At 40.7% G+C, this 19281-nt stretch overlaps 1 protein-coding gene across 1 annotated transcript in view; it reads left to right on the top strand.

The window, feature by feature from the left end:
• DCC (DCC netrin 1 receptor) overlaps positions 1–19281 on the top strand; it is a 764852-nt gene that overhangs the window by 158020 nt on the left and 587551 nt on the right. Inside the window, exons 4-5 of the mRNA XM_070934567.1 lie at positions 12871–13021; positions 16971–17107. Coding sequence (XP_070790668.1) covers positions 12871–13021; positions 16971–17107 — 288 coding nt within the window. The remainder of the gene's footprint in view (positions 1–12870; positions 13022–16970; positions 17108–19281) is intronic.

Below are 19281 nucleotides of genomic sequence, written 5' to 3'. Positions count from 1 at the left end.
CTTTCAGTGCCATCGTAACTTCAAATAGCAATAGCACTTAGGCTTATATACCACTTTACAGTGCTTTACAGCCCTCTCTAAGCAGTTGACAGAGTCAGCCTCTTGCCCCCAACAATTTGGGTCTTCATTTTACCCACCTCGGAAGGATGGAAGGCTGAGTCAACCTTGAGCCTGGTGGGATTCGAACTGCCAAATTTGCAGGCAGCCTGCAGTCAGCAGAAGTAGCCTGCAGTACTGCACTCTAACCACTGCGTCACCATGGCTCAAATGGTATTAAACAAGTGGCAAGGATAACCTGTACTGTGTCACTGCTTTTCTTCATTCAATCTATCAATCGCACAATCTCAGATATAAGTGCCATTCAGCCTGGCAAAGGATCTGCGTCAAAAAGAGGCTGCAAAGTATTTTCCCCAAGCCAAGCTCTGCGTGATTTTCCTGCCTTGATTGGTAGGTTGAAAGTTGATGATCTCTTCACACTTTATTTAATTACTAAAGAGCTGCACAGAACCTACCAAGCCACTTCTGCATTATCTGTGCACTTCTCTGGATATAAGCCACCTAAGCCTTCTGTTTTAGGCTTAAAAAGCATTGTTCCTCAAAACTGAAAAATTCACAGCAGGTTAATTTTCTTCTCCTGAAAAAGAAAATAAAACTTTTTTTTTTTAATCGAAATTATGGAATTAGTGATTGCCCGCGCACACATTTTATTTATTTATTTATTTATTTATTTATTTATTTATTTATTTATTTATTTATTTATTTATTTACTTATTTACTTATTTACTTATTTACTTATTTACTTATTTACTTATTTACTTATTTATTTATCGGACTTATATGCCGCCCTTTCTCCACAAGGACTCAGGGCGGCTCACAGCAATAAGCAACAACAAGTCCAAATTAAAATTCAAACAATAAAAGAATCTAAAATTCCCATTAAAACCCCTTCAGTCCAGGCCAGCCTGGCGAAACAACCATGTTTTAAGGTCATGGCGGAAAGAGCGAAGGTCGGGGACCACCCGGAGCTCCAAGGGGAGCTGATTCCAGAGGGTAGGTGCGCCTACAGAGAAGGCCCGCTCTCTAGGGGCCGTCAGCCGACATTGCTTGGCTAAAGGAACCCCAAGTAGGCCCTCTCTGTGTGAGCGCACCGGGCGATGGGGAGCTATTGCTGGCTGCAGGTGATCCGCCAGATACCCCGGGCCTAAGCCATGTAGGGCTTTATAGGTAATCACCAACACCTTGAACCTCACCCAGAGGGCAACTGGTAGCCAATGCAGGTCACGCAGGAGGAGTGTGACATGGGAGCATCGGGACGCTCCCATCACTACCCGCATGGCCGCATTCTGCACCAGATGAAGCCTCCGAGTGGTTTTCAAGGGCAGCCCCATGTAGAGATTTTGTCATAGTATTAGCTAAACATGCAGAAGGAAATTGATCAGCATTACCACGAACTCTGAATGGCTTGTAGTTAGGACAATTAGTAGTAGTATAAGTAGTATTTTATCCGTTCACTCCTTCTTGTGCTTGTTTCTCCATTCCCTTTCTTCCGTTGCCCTAAGTTAACTGCTTATCCCTTTTCTGGTTTCATTTCAACCCACAAATGACATCTAGAGACTTCACAAAATGTGGATTCAACAGGGTGAATTGCATTAATGCAAATAAATAACATAATACACTGATTTTTTTTTTTTAACCTCGCCACTAGTCAAAACAGTCCTGTATTTCATTATGCATTTGATGAAAATATGGGCTGCTGGAGATCACGGTAAGCATATTATTATCCTCTTTCCTCCTGATTGCTTTAGACTTTCGCTTATCACATCTTTTGACAGTCTAAAGTCAGGCTAGAATTTCCATCTTGACAGAGAGAGAGAGAGGGAGAGAAGAAGAAGAAAAAAAGCACATCCCACAAAGGTTCCTTGCACTATGGTTAGACACCTTAACAGATTCTCTTTATTGAGAGATGAGTATCACTTTAATGAGAGATTTATCCATCCGGGTTCCAGAAGCTTCTCTTTGTCTGAGGGGATTAATAATGCCACACCCAAGGCCCAAAAGGCGAAACAACTGAGGTGGTGAAGTTGATAAGGCCTAGCATCATTTTTATCTGCCTCTTTTCCCCTTAAAGATCCTTATCAGCTTTAATCCCTTCCCATTTCTTTGCAAATCAAACTGCAATTGCTAATCAGCCATCTTTGAAACTGCGGAAACAAATCATAAGGTCACCCTCAGGGCCCAGAGATGAAGGGTGAAAGCCCCAGGGTCATCACCTCATCATGAACATCTCAACAGTACATATAAATGACATGTTGTACATCATGGGTTTGATGATGTCATGAGGGAATAGGATCCCTCAGTTTCTTTTTTGTAGATCAGGGGTGTCGAATTCACTGAGGGCCGCACCAGGGTTGTATTTGACCTTGGGGGCTAGGGTGGGCATGGCCAGGGTGGGCATGGCCAGCTCGACGTCACTCAGATTGGGGGCACCTGTGGTGGCCTGTCTGCTCTGCCAACAAAAATGAGCTTCCAAGCTCCGTTTTTGGCTGCAATGGCCTCCTGCAACCCTCTGCCAGCAAAAACGGAGCTCTATTTTGGCTGGCAGAGCCACCACAGGCTGGTCCTTCATTCAGGGCAGCCCCACAAGCCAGATCTAAGCATCCCAAGGGCCGGAACTGGCCGCCAGGCCTTGAGTTAGACATCCCTGTTGTAGATGCTGCGGCTTTTTCAATTATTAATTTGGATAAAGGTTAGAGGTTCATTCTCCAAGCTTATGGGTTGGTTTCCAAATGTTTTATTACCAGGCTGGGTAACATCTTCAGTGGAATTTAGGGGATGTCAATGTTGGTGTTCTTCTGCTTACAAGTGTGGTCACTTGTGTGGTCAGCGGGTCTTGTGATGGGGAGTTCACATCATGTGAGGGCAGGGGTGAAATCCAGCAGGTTCTGACAGGTTCTGGAGAACCGGTAGCGGAAATTTTGAGTAGTTCTGAGAACCGGCAAATACCACCTCTGGCTGGCCCCAGAATAGGGTGGGAATGGAGATTTTGAAGTATCCTTCCTCCAGGAGTGGGGTGGGAATGGAGATTTTGCAGTATGTTCCCCCGCCATGCTCACCAAGCCACACCCACCAAGCCACACCACGCCCACCATGCCACACCCACAGAACCGGTAGTAAGAAAAATTGGATTTCACCACTGTGTGAGTGTCATGTCAGGTGAGGGTTTTGTGATGGGTCAGGTGTGGGTCACATCAAGTGAGAGTGTTGTGGTGGGTCTTGTGACGGGGAGGTCACATCAGCTGAGGGTCATTGGGAGGTGACATGCTGATTGGGGGAGTTGCATGGGTTGGTTGAGGGTTGGTGCCGTCGCTGGTTGGCTGTGCAGATAATTTGGATTCTTGTGAAGAGGCTGTAGGTGAGAATGATGCAGATGGTATTTTGCTGATGGGGTCCTCGGTATGTCCCTTCTGCTAGTACGAATGGGGTAGGCTAGACCCATTGGAGCAAGACAGTTCCTCAGATAAAACATATGAAGAACAGTTGCAGAATTGGGTTTGTTTAGTCTAGTGAACAGAAGGACCAGGGGAGACATGATAGCAGAGTTCCAATATCTGAGGGGTTGCCACAAAGAAGAGGGAATCAAGCTATTCTCCAAAGCACCTGAAGGTAGAACAAGAAGCAACTAATCAAGGAGAGAAGCAACTTAGAACCAAGGAGAAATTTCCTGACAGTTAGAACAATTAATCAGTAGAACAACTTGCCTCCAGACATTGTGAATGCTCCAACACTGGAAGTTTTTCAGAAGATGTTGGATAACCATTTATCCTCCGCTACAGAGCGGAGGGGGTCAAGCTATTTTCCAAGGCATCTGAAGGCCAGATAAGGAATAATGGATGGAAACTGAGATTCAACCTAGAAATAAGGAGAAATATTTTGACAGTGAGAACAATCAACCCATGGAACAGAAGTTGCCTTCGGAAGATGTGGGAGCTTCATCACTGGTGGCTTTCAAGAAGAGATTGTACTGCCATTTGTCAGAATTAGTGTAGGATCTCCTGCTTGGGTGGGGGATTTGGACTAGATGACCTACAAGGTCCCTTCCAACTCTGTTAATCTGTAATCAGTATATAGATATTTGCAATCTTCTGACCCTTCCTTCCTACTGTTTTGAACATTTTGCATCGTAAAATTCGGCCTTCCTCAGCCAAGCGGCCTCTACATGTTTTGAACAAATTCTTGCATCCCATGTGCCTGATATTCAGGAATGGAAGAAGTTTGTACCCCAAAACATAGGAAAGGTACCAGGTTGGGAGAGAATGGCCCAAGCTTTTTACATGACCGGCTCACGTAAACTACACCCTTCAACTCTTTCATGCCTGCCGTAAAAATCATAAGGCAATGCAATCCACTAATCATGGTAGCTAAGTCTCAAATTCATTTTCAACTCACTCCTATGTTAGATTACGAAATGTCCTCTGTGTGTCTGTGTTTCTGCATATGTGCAGCGAAGCAAGTCACCTCTCATTTATTACAATCCAAGCCCCATATGTAGAAATGTGTAGCTTAATATCTGTCTCAATTATAGCTTGAATTATATCATAGGATATCAGAAAGTAATCAGTGTTTGATTATGTTCCATATGTTTGTCAAGAAAACATATAGCCATTAGCTGGGGGGGATTAAGCGGCTGCAATTGAGCTACTGATATGCCGTGCCTAGAAACTGTGATGAGATGCACTGGACTCATATCTGGAAGAATTTTCAGAAGAGACTTTATAAAGCTCACCTCCAAGAACAGGCAAGATTTACAGGTCTGACGCAGGGGTGAAATCTAAAATTTTTCCCTATCTGTTCTGTGGGCGTGGCTTAATTGGTGGGCATGGCTTGGTGGTCAGGTGACTGGGTGGGCATGGCCAATAATAATAAATAATAAAAATAATTAACGAAGTACACAAAACAATAAGAGGTACCAAAAACCAACTTTCACACTTTACACACACACAACACAACACAACACAACACAACACAACACAACACAATACAACACAACACAACTGACTCACACACAATGTAAAAACAGCTGCACTTCACCCAAAATGGCCCCTGCAACAAGCAGGAATCTCACACAGCCACAAAAAGCTCAAAAACCAACTTTCACACTTTTTCCACACAAAATGTCACAGACAGCTTTGCAAGATTTTGTGCGTTTGTGTAGTTAGAGTGAAACACTACAGAAACACACCAAATCTCAGAAAGCTGCACAAATATTTCATTTTATTATTATATTTTATTTATATTTTTAGATAAAACCAGCTAAATTTAAAACGTCCTTAACTTTAAATTGCTATGTCTAAAAAAAAATAAAACTCCTAAAAAAATCCCCAATTAACTATTTTTTTTAAAGCTCCCCCCCAAAAAAAACCCCCAGTTACTTACCAAATTGGGTTGCCAGGTGTCCACTATTTGAGCGGACAGTCCACTTTTTTCACATTATGTTCACTATTTTTTTTCACAAAATAGTGGATATTTTTTTATTCAAAAGCTTTATGATGAAATGGTACGTAATCTAAAGCTGTACAGTCTAAGAGAATAAGGATAGGAGAATCATGTTTTGTCTTTTTTTTCATAAGTTAGAATGAGACAAAGATCAAATGCTCATTGCAATAATCACATTTTACACAACAGCGCAAAAAATGCATTAAAGCAGTTATCTTTGATATCGAAAATGTAGTGCTGAAGGTTTTTGCTGAATTTTCGAATTCTGCGAAGAAACGAGAAGAGTTGAAATCATTTTTTGAGTTTTGCGAGTCAGAATTCCATGAGTTTTGCGCCATGTTCCAACACGTTGGTTAAGTTTGTTTAAAGTGGTCGAAAGACTTTTAAACTGGATACCTCTAAAATCGTATTTTATTTCTCTTGGATCTGATGAGTGCCATAAGGTTATCTGGAACCTTATTTCGGATCAGGAAAATGAACTCACAAAGGATGATGAACCAACAATTTCAGAATTGTATTTATATTTCATGCACTTCTTCATGTCAATAATGCAAGACACCCTACTGAAGCTGGAAAGCAAGAAAATTCTTGCATGTGATCTTCACATTATCATGTGTAAGCTGCGTGATTCTTTGCAAAAAAAATACGATGAGCAGTTTTTTGGAATGAAAATTTTATTTGCCTTACGTAAAAAACATTTGCCTGAGAATGCCGTGCAAAAGTTCAAGAAAGAAGCCATCAACGTGTATCAAAGAGCCATTGCGTACCTAGAAAAGTGGTATAATTTCACCAATTCAGTATATGAGATGCTAAGTTGTTTCAATCTAATTGATCGCAATAATCCTCCAACTTTAGAAGAAATGACGAACATCTGGTTATTATCACCATGGCGAGAAGAACTTCCACCCAACACTCTCTTCGATGAAATTTCTGCCTTAGAAGAAGTTCATGTTCATCTGCAGGGCGATTCATCCCTTGATAAGTGGACGTACTTTTTCAAGAAAGAGCCAGCTCCGAGTTTACTGAAACTGTGCCAGTATTGTGCATCAATTCCGGTATCAAATGCAAATGTTGAATGAATTTTCAGCGTCATGGGAAATTTGTGGACTGACGAACGTAACCAACTGCTTGTACCATCAGTTCGAAGTGAACTTTGTATATTTTTTAATATTTCTCAACGTTGTACTGAAATTAAAGAATTATTCCTTAAACACAAAGAATTGATCAAAGCTGCGCAGTCAAATAAAAAATACACATGACAGCAAAGTAAAATGTAATTTAATATTTTACATATTATTATAATATATTTGATGTTTTGAATTTTAAGTAAAGTTTTGAAGTGATTATTTTAATACATGTTAAAATGTTTGTAAGAAAATATATAATTTAATTGTAAAAAAAAATTTTTTTTTTTACTACTTACCCCACCCACCCCTGCTTGTCCGCTATTTTTTGGAAGCAGACCTGGCAACCCTATCTCCTTGAGAAGACAGCAACGTCACTCTTAGCTGTTGATTGTGTGGGAGAAGTACCACTTGCTTTCAGCCTCCGCACAATTTATCTTCAGAAACAAACAAAAGGGTACTGCGGTTGTGTAGCTTGTACACACAAACGCTGGAATTCTGAAGATTTATTGAACCGTCTTTTTCTTTTTCATATTCCAGCAACAAAACACTGGAGAAACGAGGGATGGAGAGGGAAAAGTTGACTAGATAAAAAGATTGGGAGCGGAAGGTGATTGCAGAGGTTAAATAAACAACAAAACAACAAGCCGTTTTAAGGAGGGTATTTATAGGTGTGGGTGTGTGTCTGTGTGTGTCTGTGCATGAGACAGATTGGTTTGATTTTGGAAATAAATGCTATTTGCCAGCCAAAGGAACGTAAGTAATAATAATAATAATAATAATAATAATAATAATAATAATAATAATAATAATAATTTTATTTCTATACCGCCCTTCTCCCGAAGGACTCAGGGCAGTGTACAGCCAATTTAAAAACACAAGACACAACAATAATTAAAAATTAAAATAATTAAATAGATTTGGCCGATTTAAAACCCCAAAAATTAAAATACCCCAATTTAAAATTATTATATTGACAGCCCTGCCTGGCGGAACAACAGGATCTTCAGTGCGCAGCGGAACACCCGGAGGTCGGAGATCTTACGTATTTCTGGGGGCAGTTCATTCCACAGGGTTGGGGCTCCCACAGAGAAGGCCCTCCCCCTGGGTGTCGCCAGCCGACATAACTTGGCTGATGGCACCCTGAGGAGACCCTCTCTGTGGGAACGGACTGGTCGGTGGGAGGCTATTGGTGGCAGAAGACGGTCTCGAAGGTACCCGGGTCCTGTGCCATGGAGCGCTTTAAAGGTGGTAACCAACACCTTGAATCGCACCCGGAAGACCACTGGGAGCCAGTGCAGCTCGCGCAGGAGAGGTGTCACGCGGGCACAACGAGTAAGTAAGTAAGCAAGGGATGCTGCTTTAGTTCTGATTATACAATGCCTTTTAAAAATGTCACTGGATTTACTCAGTTCCTGCTTGTTTTACTTGTACTCTGCGCCTTTTATATATTGTAATATTGGGTGCGGGATTTGCTTATAGAACCAAGAGCAAAGGTTCCGAAGATCTTTTTTTTCCAAATGCCAGTGTTAAATCTTTACACTAATTCTTCTTATTTCTTTCGGCATCGAAATACATATCCTGCATTTGCATTTTTGAAAAAAATATCCTAAACCTGGTAGTGGATTTTTCTCTGCAGTTTTTCAGTTTTACTCAGTTCATTACACACACACACACACACACACACACACACACACTTGTGTGTTTTATGTTTAGAAGGTTTTATGTTGTTTTAACAAGCTAATTTAATTTTCACAGTCCAGTGTAGCTTGGTCAAGCCAACCAGACTAAGAAGAGATTGCACAACCATTTGTTTGGAATGATATAGGACCGTGATGGTGAATTTATGGCACGTGTGCCACAGGTGGCATGCAGAGCCATATCTGTGGGCACGCAAGCATTGCCCTAGCTCAGCTCCAGCATGCATGTGTGCGCCGACCAGCTGATTTTTGGGCCTTCCGGTCCCACCGGGAGTTGGGAAACAAGCTGTTTCCGGCCTCCGGTTGGCCTCTGGGTGGGTGGGGAAGGCAGTTTTTGGCCTCCCCAGGCTCCAAGGAAGCCTCTGGAGCCTGGGGGAGAGCGAAAAACAGGCCCACCGGGTCATTGCGTGCCAAAAGCGGGGGTCATGCAGGGGGGTCACGCATGTATGACCCCCACTTTTGGCACGCGATGGCAAAAAGGTTAGCCATCACTGATATAGGAACTTTTGCTTGATCAGGAGGTTAGATTAGAAGACCTCCAAGATCCTTTCCAACTCTGTTTTTCCTGTAAGCGTTAACAAATACAACCTCCCCTGTTAAATGTAATTCTATGAAATCTTCAGTTCCTACAACACAACACAGTAGAAAATTATGGCTTTCTAATTATTCCTATTCAGATTGTAAACTGAAACAATCAAGTTCGTGTTATTAAACTTATATAAAACTTAACCCTTAATTCAATTAAAATAATTTTGAGTTGATCATTTACTGTTCTCTATCTTTTCCTCCATCCCAGTTTCTTCAATTGTAACTGCATTTCATTTAGGCAATTCCAAATGTAAGAAGTGGAAAAAGTTGTAATGATAATTACTAGACATTTTGTGGTAATTGTGCTGGGGAAAATCAATTATACTTCTAGGAGGGAGAACTGTTATTTTATTGAGAAATGGCCATGATAATTGCATAGAAAACGATTATTGCTTACTTCCGAATGCTAAAAAAAAAAAAAAGAAGAAGATACTCTTCTAGGGTTTAGTGGATCTAAGAACAAGAACAGTATTAACAATGAAGGAAACAGATGTCAATAATGTTTCTGCAGGATTTTGAGATGTTAAGATGGCAATGAAAACTCATCTCCTATGTGTGCAATGTTTGTACCAGGAAAAGGAAGATGTGAGCTTAGAGCTGAATTGCATCCTGAAAGTGAAAGTATTCATTTGCCAAGATAACATAGCCTAATGTTGTGGTATTCAGCCAGTTTGTACCAGTTCAGGTGAACAGGTAGTGGAGATCGCGGGTGGCTAATCCTTTCAACCTGTAAACACCTTGAATGGGATGGGACTTCCATTGGTTAAAGAAGCTGCACAAGAATAAGCCATAAGAACAAACATATTCAAGACAGAACTGAGAAGACAGCAAAAGATAGCAAGTGCCACCTCTGCAAAGAAGCTGAAGAAATAATGGACCATCTGGTTAACTGCAGCAAGATCACATGGATTCGCTAAAACAGCGGCATGACAAAGTAGCAACAATGCCATGGTGCATTGGAAGATCTCCAAGAAATAGCATTTACTTGCAAGCAAGAATAGTGGGACCATAAAACAGAGAAAATAATAAAAATGAAGAAGTGAAAGTGCTCTGGGACTTCATACTTCAAACAGACAGGCACCTGCCACATAACACCCCAGACTTAACAACTATTGATAAGAAAGACAAAAAAGTGCGGATTGTGGATGTGGCAGTATCAAGAAAGAGCGCAGAAGAGAAGAGAAAGAACTGGAGAAGATAACAAAATACGAAGACCTACAAACAGAAATAGAACAACTATGGCAAAAGAAAACAAAGGTAGTACCAATAGTCATAGACACCTTGGGTGCACAACCAAAACAACTGGAGCACCACTTGAATTCCATCAGCATTGACAAATTCACCATCAGTCAATTGCAAAAGGACAGCTTACATCCTGTGAAAATACCTCAATTTCTGCCTATTACAAGTCCTTGGTAAAAATTTCTGAGGTGGATAAAAATGCCAAATCCAGTCTGAATGTCCAGCTGACAATATTTATTTAATAATATTAATATTAATCCTAAAATATAAGATAATATATAAGCACAGATTTAGAGAAGGCAGTGAAGATGATCAGAAAATTAGAAATTGACTCCAATACAGATAGTTCCCTGACGTACGATCACAATTGATCCCAAAATTTCTTGTCACAATTAAGTGAATCACTTCATTTGTTAAGTTAGTAACACATTTTTAGATGAATCTAGTTTTCCCCATTGATTTTGCTTGTCAGAAGATTGTAAAAGATGATCACATGACCCTGGGACACTGCAACTGTCATAAATACATTGTCAGGCCTGGAAGCCATCTTTTGCACTAGGCCTTCAGACCTGCTACATTTACTACTGTGGGAAACTGGGAGTCATAATGGCATTCCTTCCTCAGAAAGTCAAGGACAAATTGCCCTGCACCTAGAAGGATGGACTTGGGAGGCATCTCCAGTTGGGACAATGTTTGATTGGATCATGTGATGGACTTGTGGGTGTTGGGCAGGGACTTGAATTTTTATTTGGGTGGGGAAAACCTGGAAACTTTCAGATTCGGGTTTTCCCAGATGTGCCACTATGACATCTCTAATAAAATGTAGCTTTGAGGGACTTCAAGCCTCAGAGTTTTATTTCATTGGGGCAGGGGTGAAATGCTCCCTGTTTGGAAAGGATCGCCCGATCCAGTAGTGATGGCGGCAGGTGGTTCGGAGAACCGGTAGCAAAAATCCTTGCGCGCCCCCCCCCATGCCCAGCTGAGCCGCACGATCATCAGAGGCTTTTTTTTTTACTTTTAAAAGCATTTTTTCTACAACCTCTTCTGATGAAAAAATGCTTTTAAAAGTAAAAAAAAAAAAAGCCTCTGATGATCACGTGGCTCAGCTGGGATCATCAGAGGCTTTTCAAAGCATTTTTTTCTGCAACTTCTTGGCTGAAGAGTTGGTTAAAAAAATGCTTTGAAAAGTCTCTGACAATCCCAGCTGACTTCCCTGATCGGCAGAGAGGCATTTTTTAAAGAGCCTCTCTGACGATCCCAGCTGAGTTGCCTGATTGGCAGGGAGGCTTTTCAAAGCATTAGAAAAAATGCTTTGAAAAGTTAAAAAAAAAAAAAAGTTGGCCACACCCACCCAGTCACATTACCCCCACCACCATCAAGCCACGCCCACAGAACCGGTAGTAACAAATTTTACATTTCACCCCTGCATTGGGGGTGTTACTTAGAACCCTGACATACATATCTGTTGCCGAGTGTCCAAATTTTGATAGTGTCACCCTGAGAGTGAAACACAATCATAAGTCACTTTTTTTCCAGTGCCATTGTAATTTTGAAAGGTCACTAAACAAATGGTTGGAAGTTGAGGACTACCTGTAAGGAACTGGGATTGTTTAGATTTGTGAGGGGAAAAAAAAACCCATTTGAACATAATTGTTCAAATATCAGAGGAACTGTCATTCGGGGATGTTCAAGATCCTTTTTCTTCCAGGGCAGGGGAAAAAAATGATTAAGTTATATATAAGCAGATTCCAACTGAATGTTCGGATGCCCCAGTGATAATATCAGCTTCATAATGGAACCAATTACCCAGAGAGGTTGTGGGATCCTCTTCATTGACTGGGTTGAAATGGAGCAAAGATAGCACCGAGCAAAGTTTTGAACTCATTGATCTACACAAAATTATAACTATTATTCTGTGATTGAGATTCACAGGGAAAAAAGCGAGTTATTTGCAGAGGAAAAAGAGACCTATTTTGCAATTGAGGCCTATTAATGTATCTCGGAACGATTTTATTTAAAGGATGCATTTCATCAAAAATATATCACTCATTATTTTTTCCCTCCGGTACTGGAATAATCATGAGAAACCTTACAATGAAAGCTGGGCTGCCTTGTTATCTAGAATCGCTATTTGAAATATTTTATTTTCTCCCTCTATTAGGTAATATACCAGATCTTCACAAATTGAAGAAGGATATTGTTAACTCTCAAACTATAAATACTTCTCCCACCCCTGTGCTTAACCAAAGAAATGTACTTGATACAGCCACAAAGATTTCTATACTTATTTGATACAGGCATTTCTGTTGTTCTAGCCTGAATAACATTATCTGCCATTTTTGTCTTATATGTTTCCTCTCCTGAGATGACACAATAGATTCCCATTGTGATTATTTAAACACTGTTCCCCACTGTTATTAAGAGAAATAGTGTGGTTGTTATAGAATAACCATTTTTCTTTCTTTCTTTCTTTCTTTCTTTCTTTCTTTCTTTCTTTCTTTCTTTCTTTCTTTCTTTCTTTCTTTCTTTCTTTCTCTTTCTCTCCCTCTCTCTCTCTCTCCCTCCCTCCCTCCCTCCCTCCCTCCCTCTCTCTCTCTCTCTCCCTCCCTCCCTCCCTCCCTCCCTCCCTCCCTCCCTCTCTCTCTCTCTCTCTCTCTCTCTTTCTTTTCTTTTCTTTTCTTTTCTTTTCTTTTCTTTTCTTTTCTTTTCTTTTCTTTTTGTAGATCCTGGGTTGCACAGGCAACAATTTTTTCTTCAGAGACCATCCAATGTGGTGGTTGTAGAAGGGAAAGATGCCATTTTGGAGTGCTGTGTTTCAGGCTATCCAGCCCCAGCGTTTACGTGGCTGCGAGGAGATGAACCAATCTCGTTCAGGTATGTAGCGGGGTTTAAAACCCATGGAAGGGCTGGCTGGTAGAAGTTTGATTGATAAATAAATAAATACCGGTAGTCCTAGATTTATAGCCATTTGTTTAGTGACAGTTCAAAGCAGTGGTGAAATCTAAAATTTGTCACTACCGGTTCTGTGGGCATGGCTTGGTGGGTGGGGGGTAATGTGACTGGGTGGGTGTGGCCAATTTTTCTTTTTTTTTACTTTTAAAACCATTTTTTCTACAACCTCTTCGGCGAACAGGTTGTAAAAAAATGCTTTCAAAAGGCTCTGACAATCCCAGCTGAGTTGCCTGATCGGCAGAGGCTTTTTTAAAAACTCGGCTGGGATCGTCAGAGGCATTTAAAAGAAAAAAAAACTATTTTTCTTTTAAAAGCCTTTGACGATCCCAGCTGAGCCGCGTGATCATCAGAGGCTTTTCTTTTTAGTTTTAAAAGCATTTTTTCGGCCAAAGAGATTGTAGAAAAAATGCTTTTAAAAGTAAAAAAAAAAAAAAGCCTCTGATGATTGTGCGGCTCAGCTGGGAATGGGGGGCGGGCAGGGATTTTTGCTACCGGTTCTCCGAACCATCCACCTCCATCACTACCAGATCATTTCACCCCTGGTTCAAAGTTACGATCTAACTGAAAAAGGAGAGATATGACCCACTTCCAGCACCCACAACATGGTCATCATTTATGGCCATTTGCATTATTTCACAGTCACATGACCATATCCAGCCTTTATTTGTTCTACAAGTAACTCAAGATAGCAAACATATCCCACACTTCTTCCTCCTCCTATTTTCCACCCAACAGCAACCCTGTGAGGTGAATTGGGATGAGAGGATGTGACTGGTCCAAAGTCACCCAGTTGGCTTTCATGGCTAAAGCAGGACTTGAACTCATAGTCTCCTGCTTTCTAGCCTAGTGCCTTAATCAGTAGACCATTTCCCCCCAAAACCGGCACTCATTTCTGGTAGCAAACAATTGGTTTGCTTTAAGGTAAGAGTCTCCAACCTTGGCAACTGTAAGCCTGGAGGACTTCAACTCCCAGAATTCCCCAGCCAGCTTTCTGGCTTCACATTCTTCCACAAAAAAAGATCATAAAATCCAGTCAGCCATATTACGACTAATGACTCTTGTCACAACAATAATGGGCAGGGTCCATTACAGTTGTAACTTGAGGACTACCTGTAAGAGTTTAAAGAATTTTGGCTGGTGGGGTCTAGCAAAAGAGCCTTTTCTGCCATGACCTTCAATCTTTGGAGTATTTTCCACCTGAGTTGAAGGGCTGAAAGATTTTTTTTTAGTTCTTGGAATTCACACACATCTCAAAATTGCTCAGGTTATTAAACACTGATCTATGACCTCTTCCTTCTTGATGTTTGAACTTCCAAATCTGCAAGGGGAACAAAATTTGAGATCAGAGACATGGCACAGGGAGAATTAGAACTGTACAACATCCCAAGGGTTCATAATCCTCACCAACCTTCCCTGAGCTGACATAAAATTTTAGAACACCTAAATAGAAGCATATCTATTTCCTGTACATCACTTGCAATATTTTCCTTCCAATCTTTGCAATAACCCCAACAGGAACAGGAAGAACCAAAGCTTTAGTGTTTGTGGGATGAAAACGGTGTTGTGGATTTGCCCCATCCCTTTTCTATGTGGATCCTGATGTTGTGTTTGCATAGGGCAGGGGTCGGCAACCTTAAACACTCAAAGAGCCACAAAGGCCCTAACCGGAAGCTCCCCATTCAATACTGGAGCCAACTGGAAATCCGGTTCCCCCCACCATAGTTTCTCCTCCTAGCACAGCATCCTTTTTCCTCTACCTATCCTAACTGAAAGCCCTTGCAATTGTGGAACTGACTGGTGAAAGGCAGCAGAGGGATGAAAGAGCCACATACGGCTCCAGAGCCGCAGGTTGCTGACCCCTGGCATAGGGAAAGGAAAGAGCTTGCAATGCCTGGTGCCATTAGAGTTTAATGAAAAGAAGGACTAGGGGTGACATGATAGCAGTGTTCCAATATCTAAGGGGCAGCCACAAAGAAGAGGGAGTCAATCTATTTTTCCAAAACACCTGAAGGCAGGAGAAGAAGTTATGGATGGAAACTAATCAAGGAGAGAACCAACCTAGATCTAAGGAGACAGAACAATTAATCAATGGAATGGATTGCCTCTAGAAGTTGAGGGTGCTCCATCACTGGAAGTTTTTAAGAAGAAATTGTCTGAAATAGGATTGAGCAGGGGGCTGGACTAGAAGACCCCCCAAAGTCCCTTCCAACTCTGTTATTCTGTTTTGTCATTCAAGCAAAACCTCAAACTCCTGTCCATAGGTAGAAGGATTTAAAGCAATATTTCCCAACCTTGATGATTTCCAGGTATTTGGACTTCAGCTCCCAGAAATTTTCATTCACTAGCCATGCTGGCTGTGGAATTCTGGGATTTGAAGTCCACACACATGGGAATAAATAAATAAATAAATAAATAAATAAATAAATAAATAAATAAATAAATAAATAAATTTATTGTCATTGTACGTGTATACACATTATACCCATACAACGAAATTCACTTAATACCCAAAGACCAGGTCCAACACACATAACAATCCCCAAACACACTCCCACCCACCACAATTCTCCACCCCTAAACCACCCAAATATCCACACAACAGACCAAGTAATACTGTCCAACAGTTCACTGATGGTGGCCCTTTAGTTCATTGTTGAGTGCAATTATAGCTCTGGGATAAAAACTATTCAGAAAATGTGTGGTCCGAGTTTTAATTGTTCTGTATCTTCTGCCAGAAGGCAACAGTCCAAAAAGATTGTAAGCAGGATGGGAAGAGTCTCTGAGAATGTTATGCAACTTTCTCAAACAGCGAGATTCGAAGATGTCATCTAGGGCTGGTAGCTGGAGTCCGATGATATTCTGGGCAATTTTAATGATTCTCTGTAGAGCTTTTTTGTCCGCTGCAGAGCTGCTCCCATACCATGCAAGAATGCCGTATGTCAGGACACTCTCAATGGTGCTGCGATAGTAGGACAGAAGTAGATGCTGAGATAGATTTATGGCCAAGGTTTGAAAACATTGCTTTAAAGCATCACCTGTAAAGCTCTCTGTGGCACAAGGCCAGGTTATCTGTGGCACATCCTTTCTCTCAGGACATCTACTTGAACTGCCAGTCAGATAGGTGGTAATGCTCCTAATTCATTCCTTTTAACATTGACATCTTATGGTAGCTGGGAGGCCTATGGAACATTCTTCATCCTGAAGTTTGGAGCCCACCACATGCCTAGCCTTCTTTAAAGACCTGCCCCCCCACCACACCACCACCACAAGTGCTGGGATATGATGAGGTGCCTACACATTGAAACCTTACTTTGGTGCCAGGTTTTTTTTTTTTTATGCATTTGGTTTTAATAGTTTTTAAATGGTTTTCTGTCATTTTAATTTTAAGTTGGGAGTTGCCCTGTTTGTGATAAGATTGGGGGCTACATTCATATTTTAAATAAATAAACAAAAAATTAGAATAGAATAGAATAGAATAGAATAGAATAGAATAGAATAGAATAGAATAGAATAGAATAGAATAGAATAGAATAGAATAGAATTTTTTATTGGCCAAGTGTGATTGGGCACACAAGGAATTTGTCTTGGTGCATACGCTCTCAGTGTACATAAAAGAAAAGATACTTCCATCAAGAATCATAAGGTATAACACTTAATGATAGTCATAGGATTCTCCATTCTTTCATCCTTTCCATACTTCACTGAGGAGCTAGAAATCTTGGTGTCTCCTAGAAGAACGGAATTGCCATGTTTCAGCTCATCGAGCAAAAGAAAAGATGTGATAGAAATCTAAAATAAATCAACCCATAGAGAAAATGACCCTTGCTTATTGTCTTACTTGAAACAGTGATATATTATGTCAATCTTTCAGAGCCAAAAAATATTCCCTGTTGGCTGGCAGTAACTTATTGATTTCTAATGCAACGGATGATGACTCCGGAAGTTATACCTGTGTGGTCACATACCGAGATGAGAACAGTAGTGCATCGGCTGAGTTATCAGTATTGGGTGAGTAGATATAACTATTTTTGCCTCTTATATCACATTCTTTGTTGCTGAGTACTGGTTGTGGTTATGAAGGCCATCTGATGCCCTTATAATTTTCAATTCTTTTGAAAGGAGAGTTTGGGTTTTGCAGATTTTCTATGGTGGAATTATTTTACAGAGTGAGCGTTTATTCAGTAGCATTATGAAAAGGAACTGTGTGAGTATGTAAGTCATCTGAGAAAATAAAAAGTCAGAACACCGTTGATTATCTTGTTGTGTGTATAGAAGAAAGGTTATGAATTCACAGCGCTATATTCTTTCTGGAACTGTAACAGCAGCCTATAACAGAGCCTTGGGATTTTGTTCCCATTGCTAGTAGATTGTGGGGAAGAACAATAGAGAAGGTTGTTTTGAAGTCTGACAGCTTAGACAGCTTCTTGGAGAAGGCGAAGGACAATAGTAAAGTTTCACTTCCTTTCCTCTATTGTTGAACATCTTTGGTTCCTGAACGTCACAGTACTGATGCAGATTGAACTCTTGAATGTCATAACATTGATGATGCTGGAGTCCTTGGTGCTCTCTTAGCTTAGTTGTTTTCTTGCAGAAGTTTCATTACTCATTCATTATCCACTGTATATGTTACCTGCAGTGGTGGGTTGCTCCCGGTTCTGTCCGGTTCTTGCGAACCGGTAATAAAAGCGGCGGGAGGCTCCACCCTCCCGCCTGGACGACATAATGGATGATCTGTGCATGCACAGAAGCTTCTGCGCGCACGCTCCCAATGTGAATCAGTAGTAAAGATAAGTAGACCCCGCCCCTGGTTACCTGTATATGTAACATATACAGTGGATAATAAATGGGTAATGAAACATCTGCAAGAAAATAAAATTAGAGAGCACCAAGGGCTACACAGTTCAACCCTGAGCTACCAGTATTCTCTTTGGTTGATATTGATGAATAACCAAGGTCTGAAAGCATCAAGGACTTCACTCTTGTTTCCTTCTCTCTGCACTTGCCCTCTTACTTATATTGTGGAGTTTAGATCTCCTGGAACCTTGCTTTTTTTATCCAAGCCCAGGAGGAAGATGAAGCTATCTGGAGTTGGTTAAGATAGAAAAGAATTAACATACTGGATATGAATGTAAATAATGACCCTGCTAACAAAACAGTTAATTATGAATATTTAAAAATGAAGAGAAGAAGCAGGAGGATAAAAGCTAAGAGTAAAGACAAAAGTCGATGCAGAAAGTTGTAAAATTGTATATATCTGTAGTTAGTATTGTATTTTAACGTCCGATGTGTGTGTGTGTGTGTGTGTGTTTTGTTGTTGTTGTTGTTTTGCTATTGTGTGTTTTGTTTTAAAATGTAAAATACTCAATAAATTTTTTTTTTTTTAAAAAAAAGAAAAGAATCCATAAAATATTAGATTGTGAAGGAGAATTGTTGTAATGGGAGGAATACAACTTTGGCATGAATTATTTTTGAGGGCAGGAATATTTTCTACTACTTTTTGTGAGATGTTTCTATGCTACACATGGACTTGCTAGAAGAGTGAGGGCAAATTTTAATTTCCAGTAAATCATCTTCGGGGGATGCAGATTTATGAGAAATAAGGCTGTAACTTCCTTTCTTCTTAATTATTTTGAGGAATATTGTTCGGGATAAATAGAAAAGGACGTATTGGAGCATATATTCAGAACAGGGATGGTATTCATTTACGTTCACTACCAGTTCGCAAATGTGAGCATGCGCCTCCTCCACGGATGCTCAGGGCCTTCCGCGCATGCACAGAGCGTCAAAAACGGGACGTGATGATGTCTGGGCAGGTGGGTGTAGCCTCCCGCAGCTGCCGCTACTGGTTCACCCAAATCGGATAGAACCAGCTGAATACCACCACTGATTCAGTAGCACAATATTCTTGCTTCAAAGCCTGGACCTAATTTGATTGGTTGCTATCATGCCAGCTGACTTCCCAAAGATGAGAGCGCATGACCAAAACAGTTCTGTCCAACATTCAAGGCTAAGAATAGGGATGAGGTTTGGGGTAAATGTATTTATTTGATTGAATGGTTGATTGATTTATATAGATGCCCATTTCACTCAAGGGATTGGGTGCTGATTGCAAAGATTGGTGATGTTGCTTATATGCCATCAAATCATGTTCAACTCCTAGCAACCACATAAATTATCTTCTT

Source organism: Pituophis catenifer, unplaced genomic scaffold, assembly GCF_029215685.1.
Source record: "Pituophis catenifer annectens isolate HBS135680 unplaced genomic scaffold, rPitCat1.0.hap2 SCAF_2, whole genome shotgun sequence".
NCBI lineage: Eukaryota > Metazoa > Chordata > Lepidosauria > Squamata > Colubridae > Pituophis > Pituophis catenifer.
The sequence above is the reverse complement of the archived record's forward strand: the minus strand, read 5'-3'. Positions and strand labels throughout refer to the sequence as shown.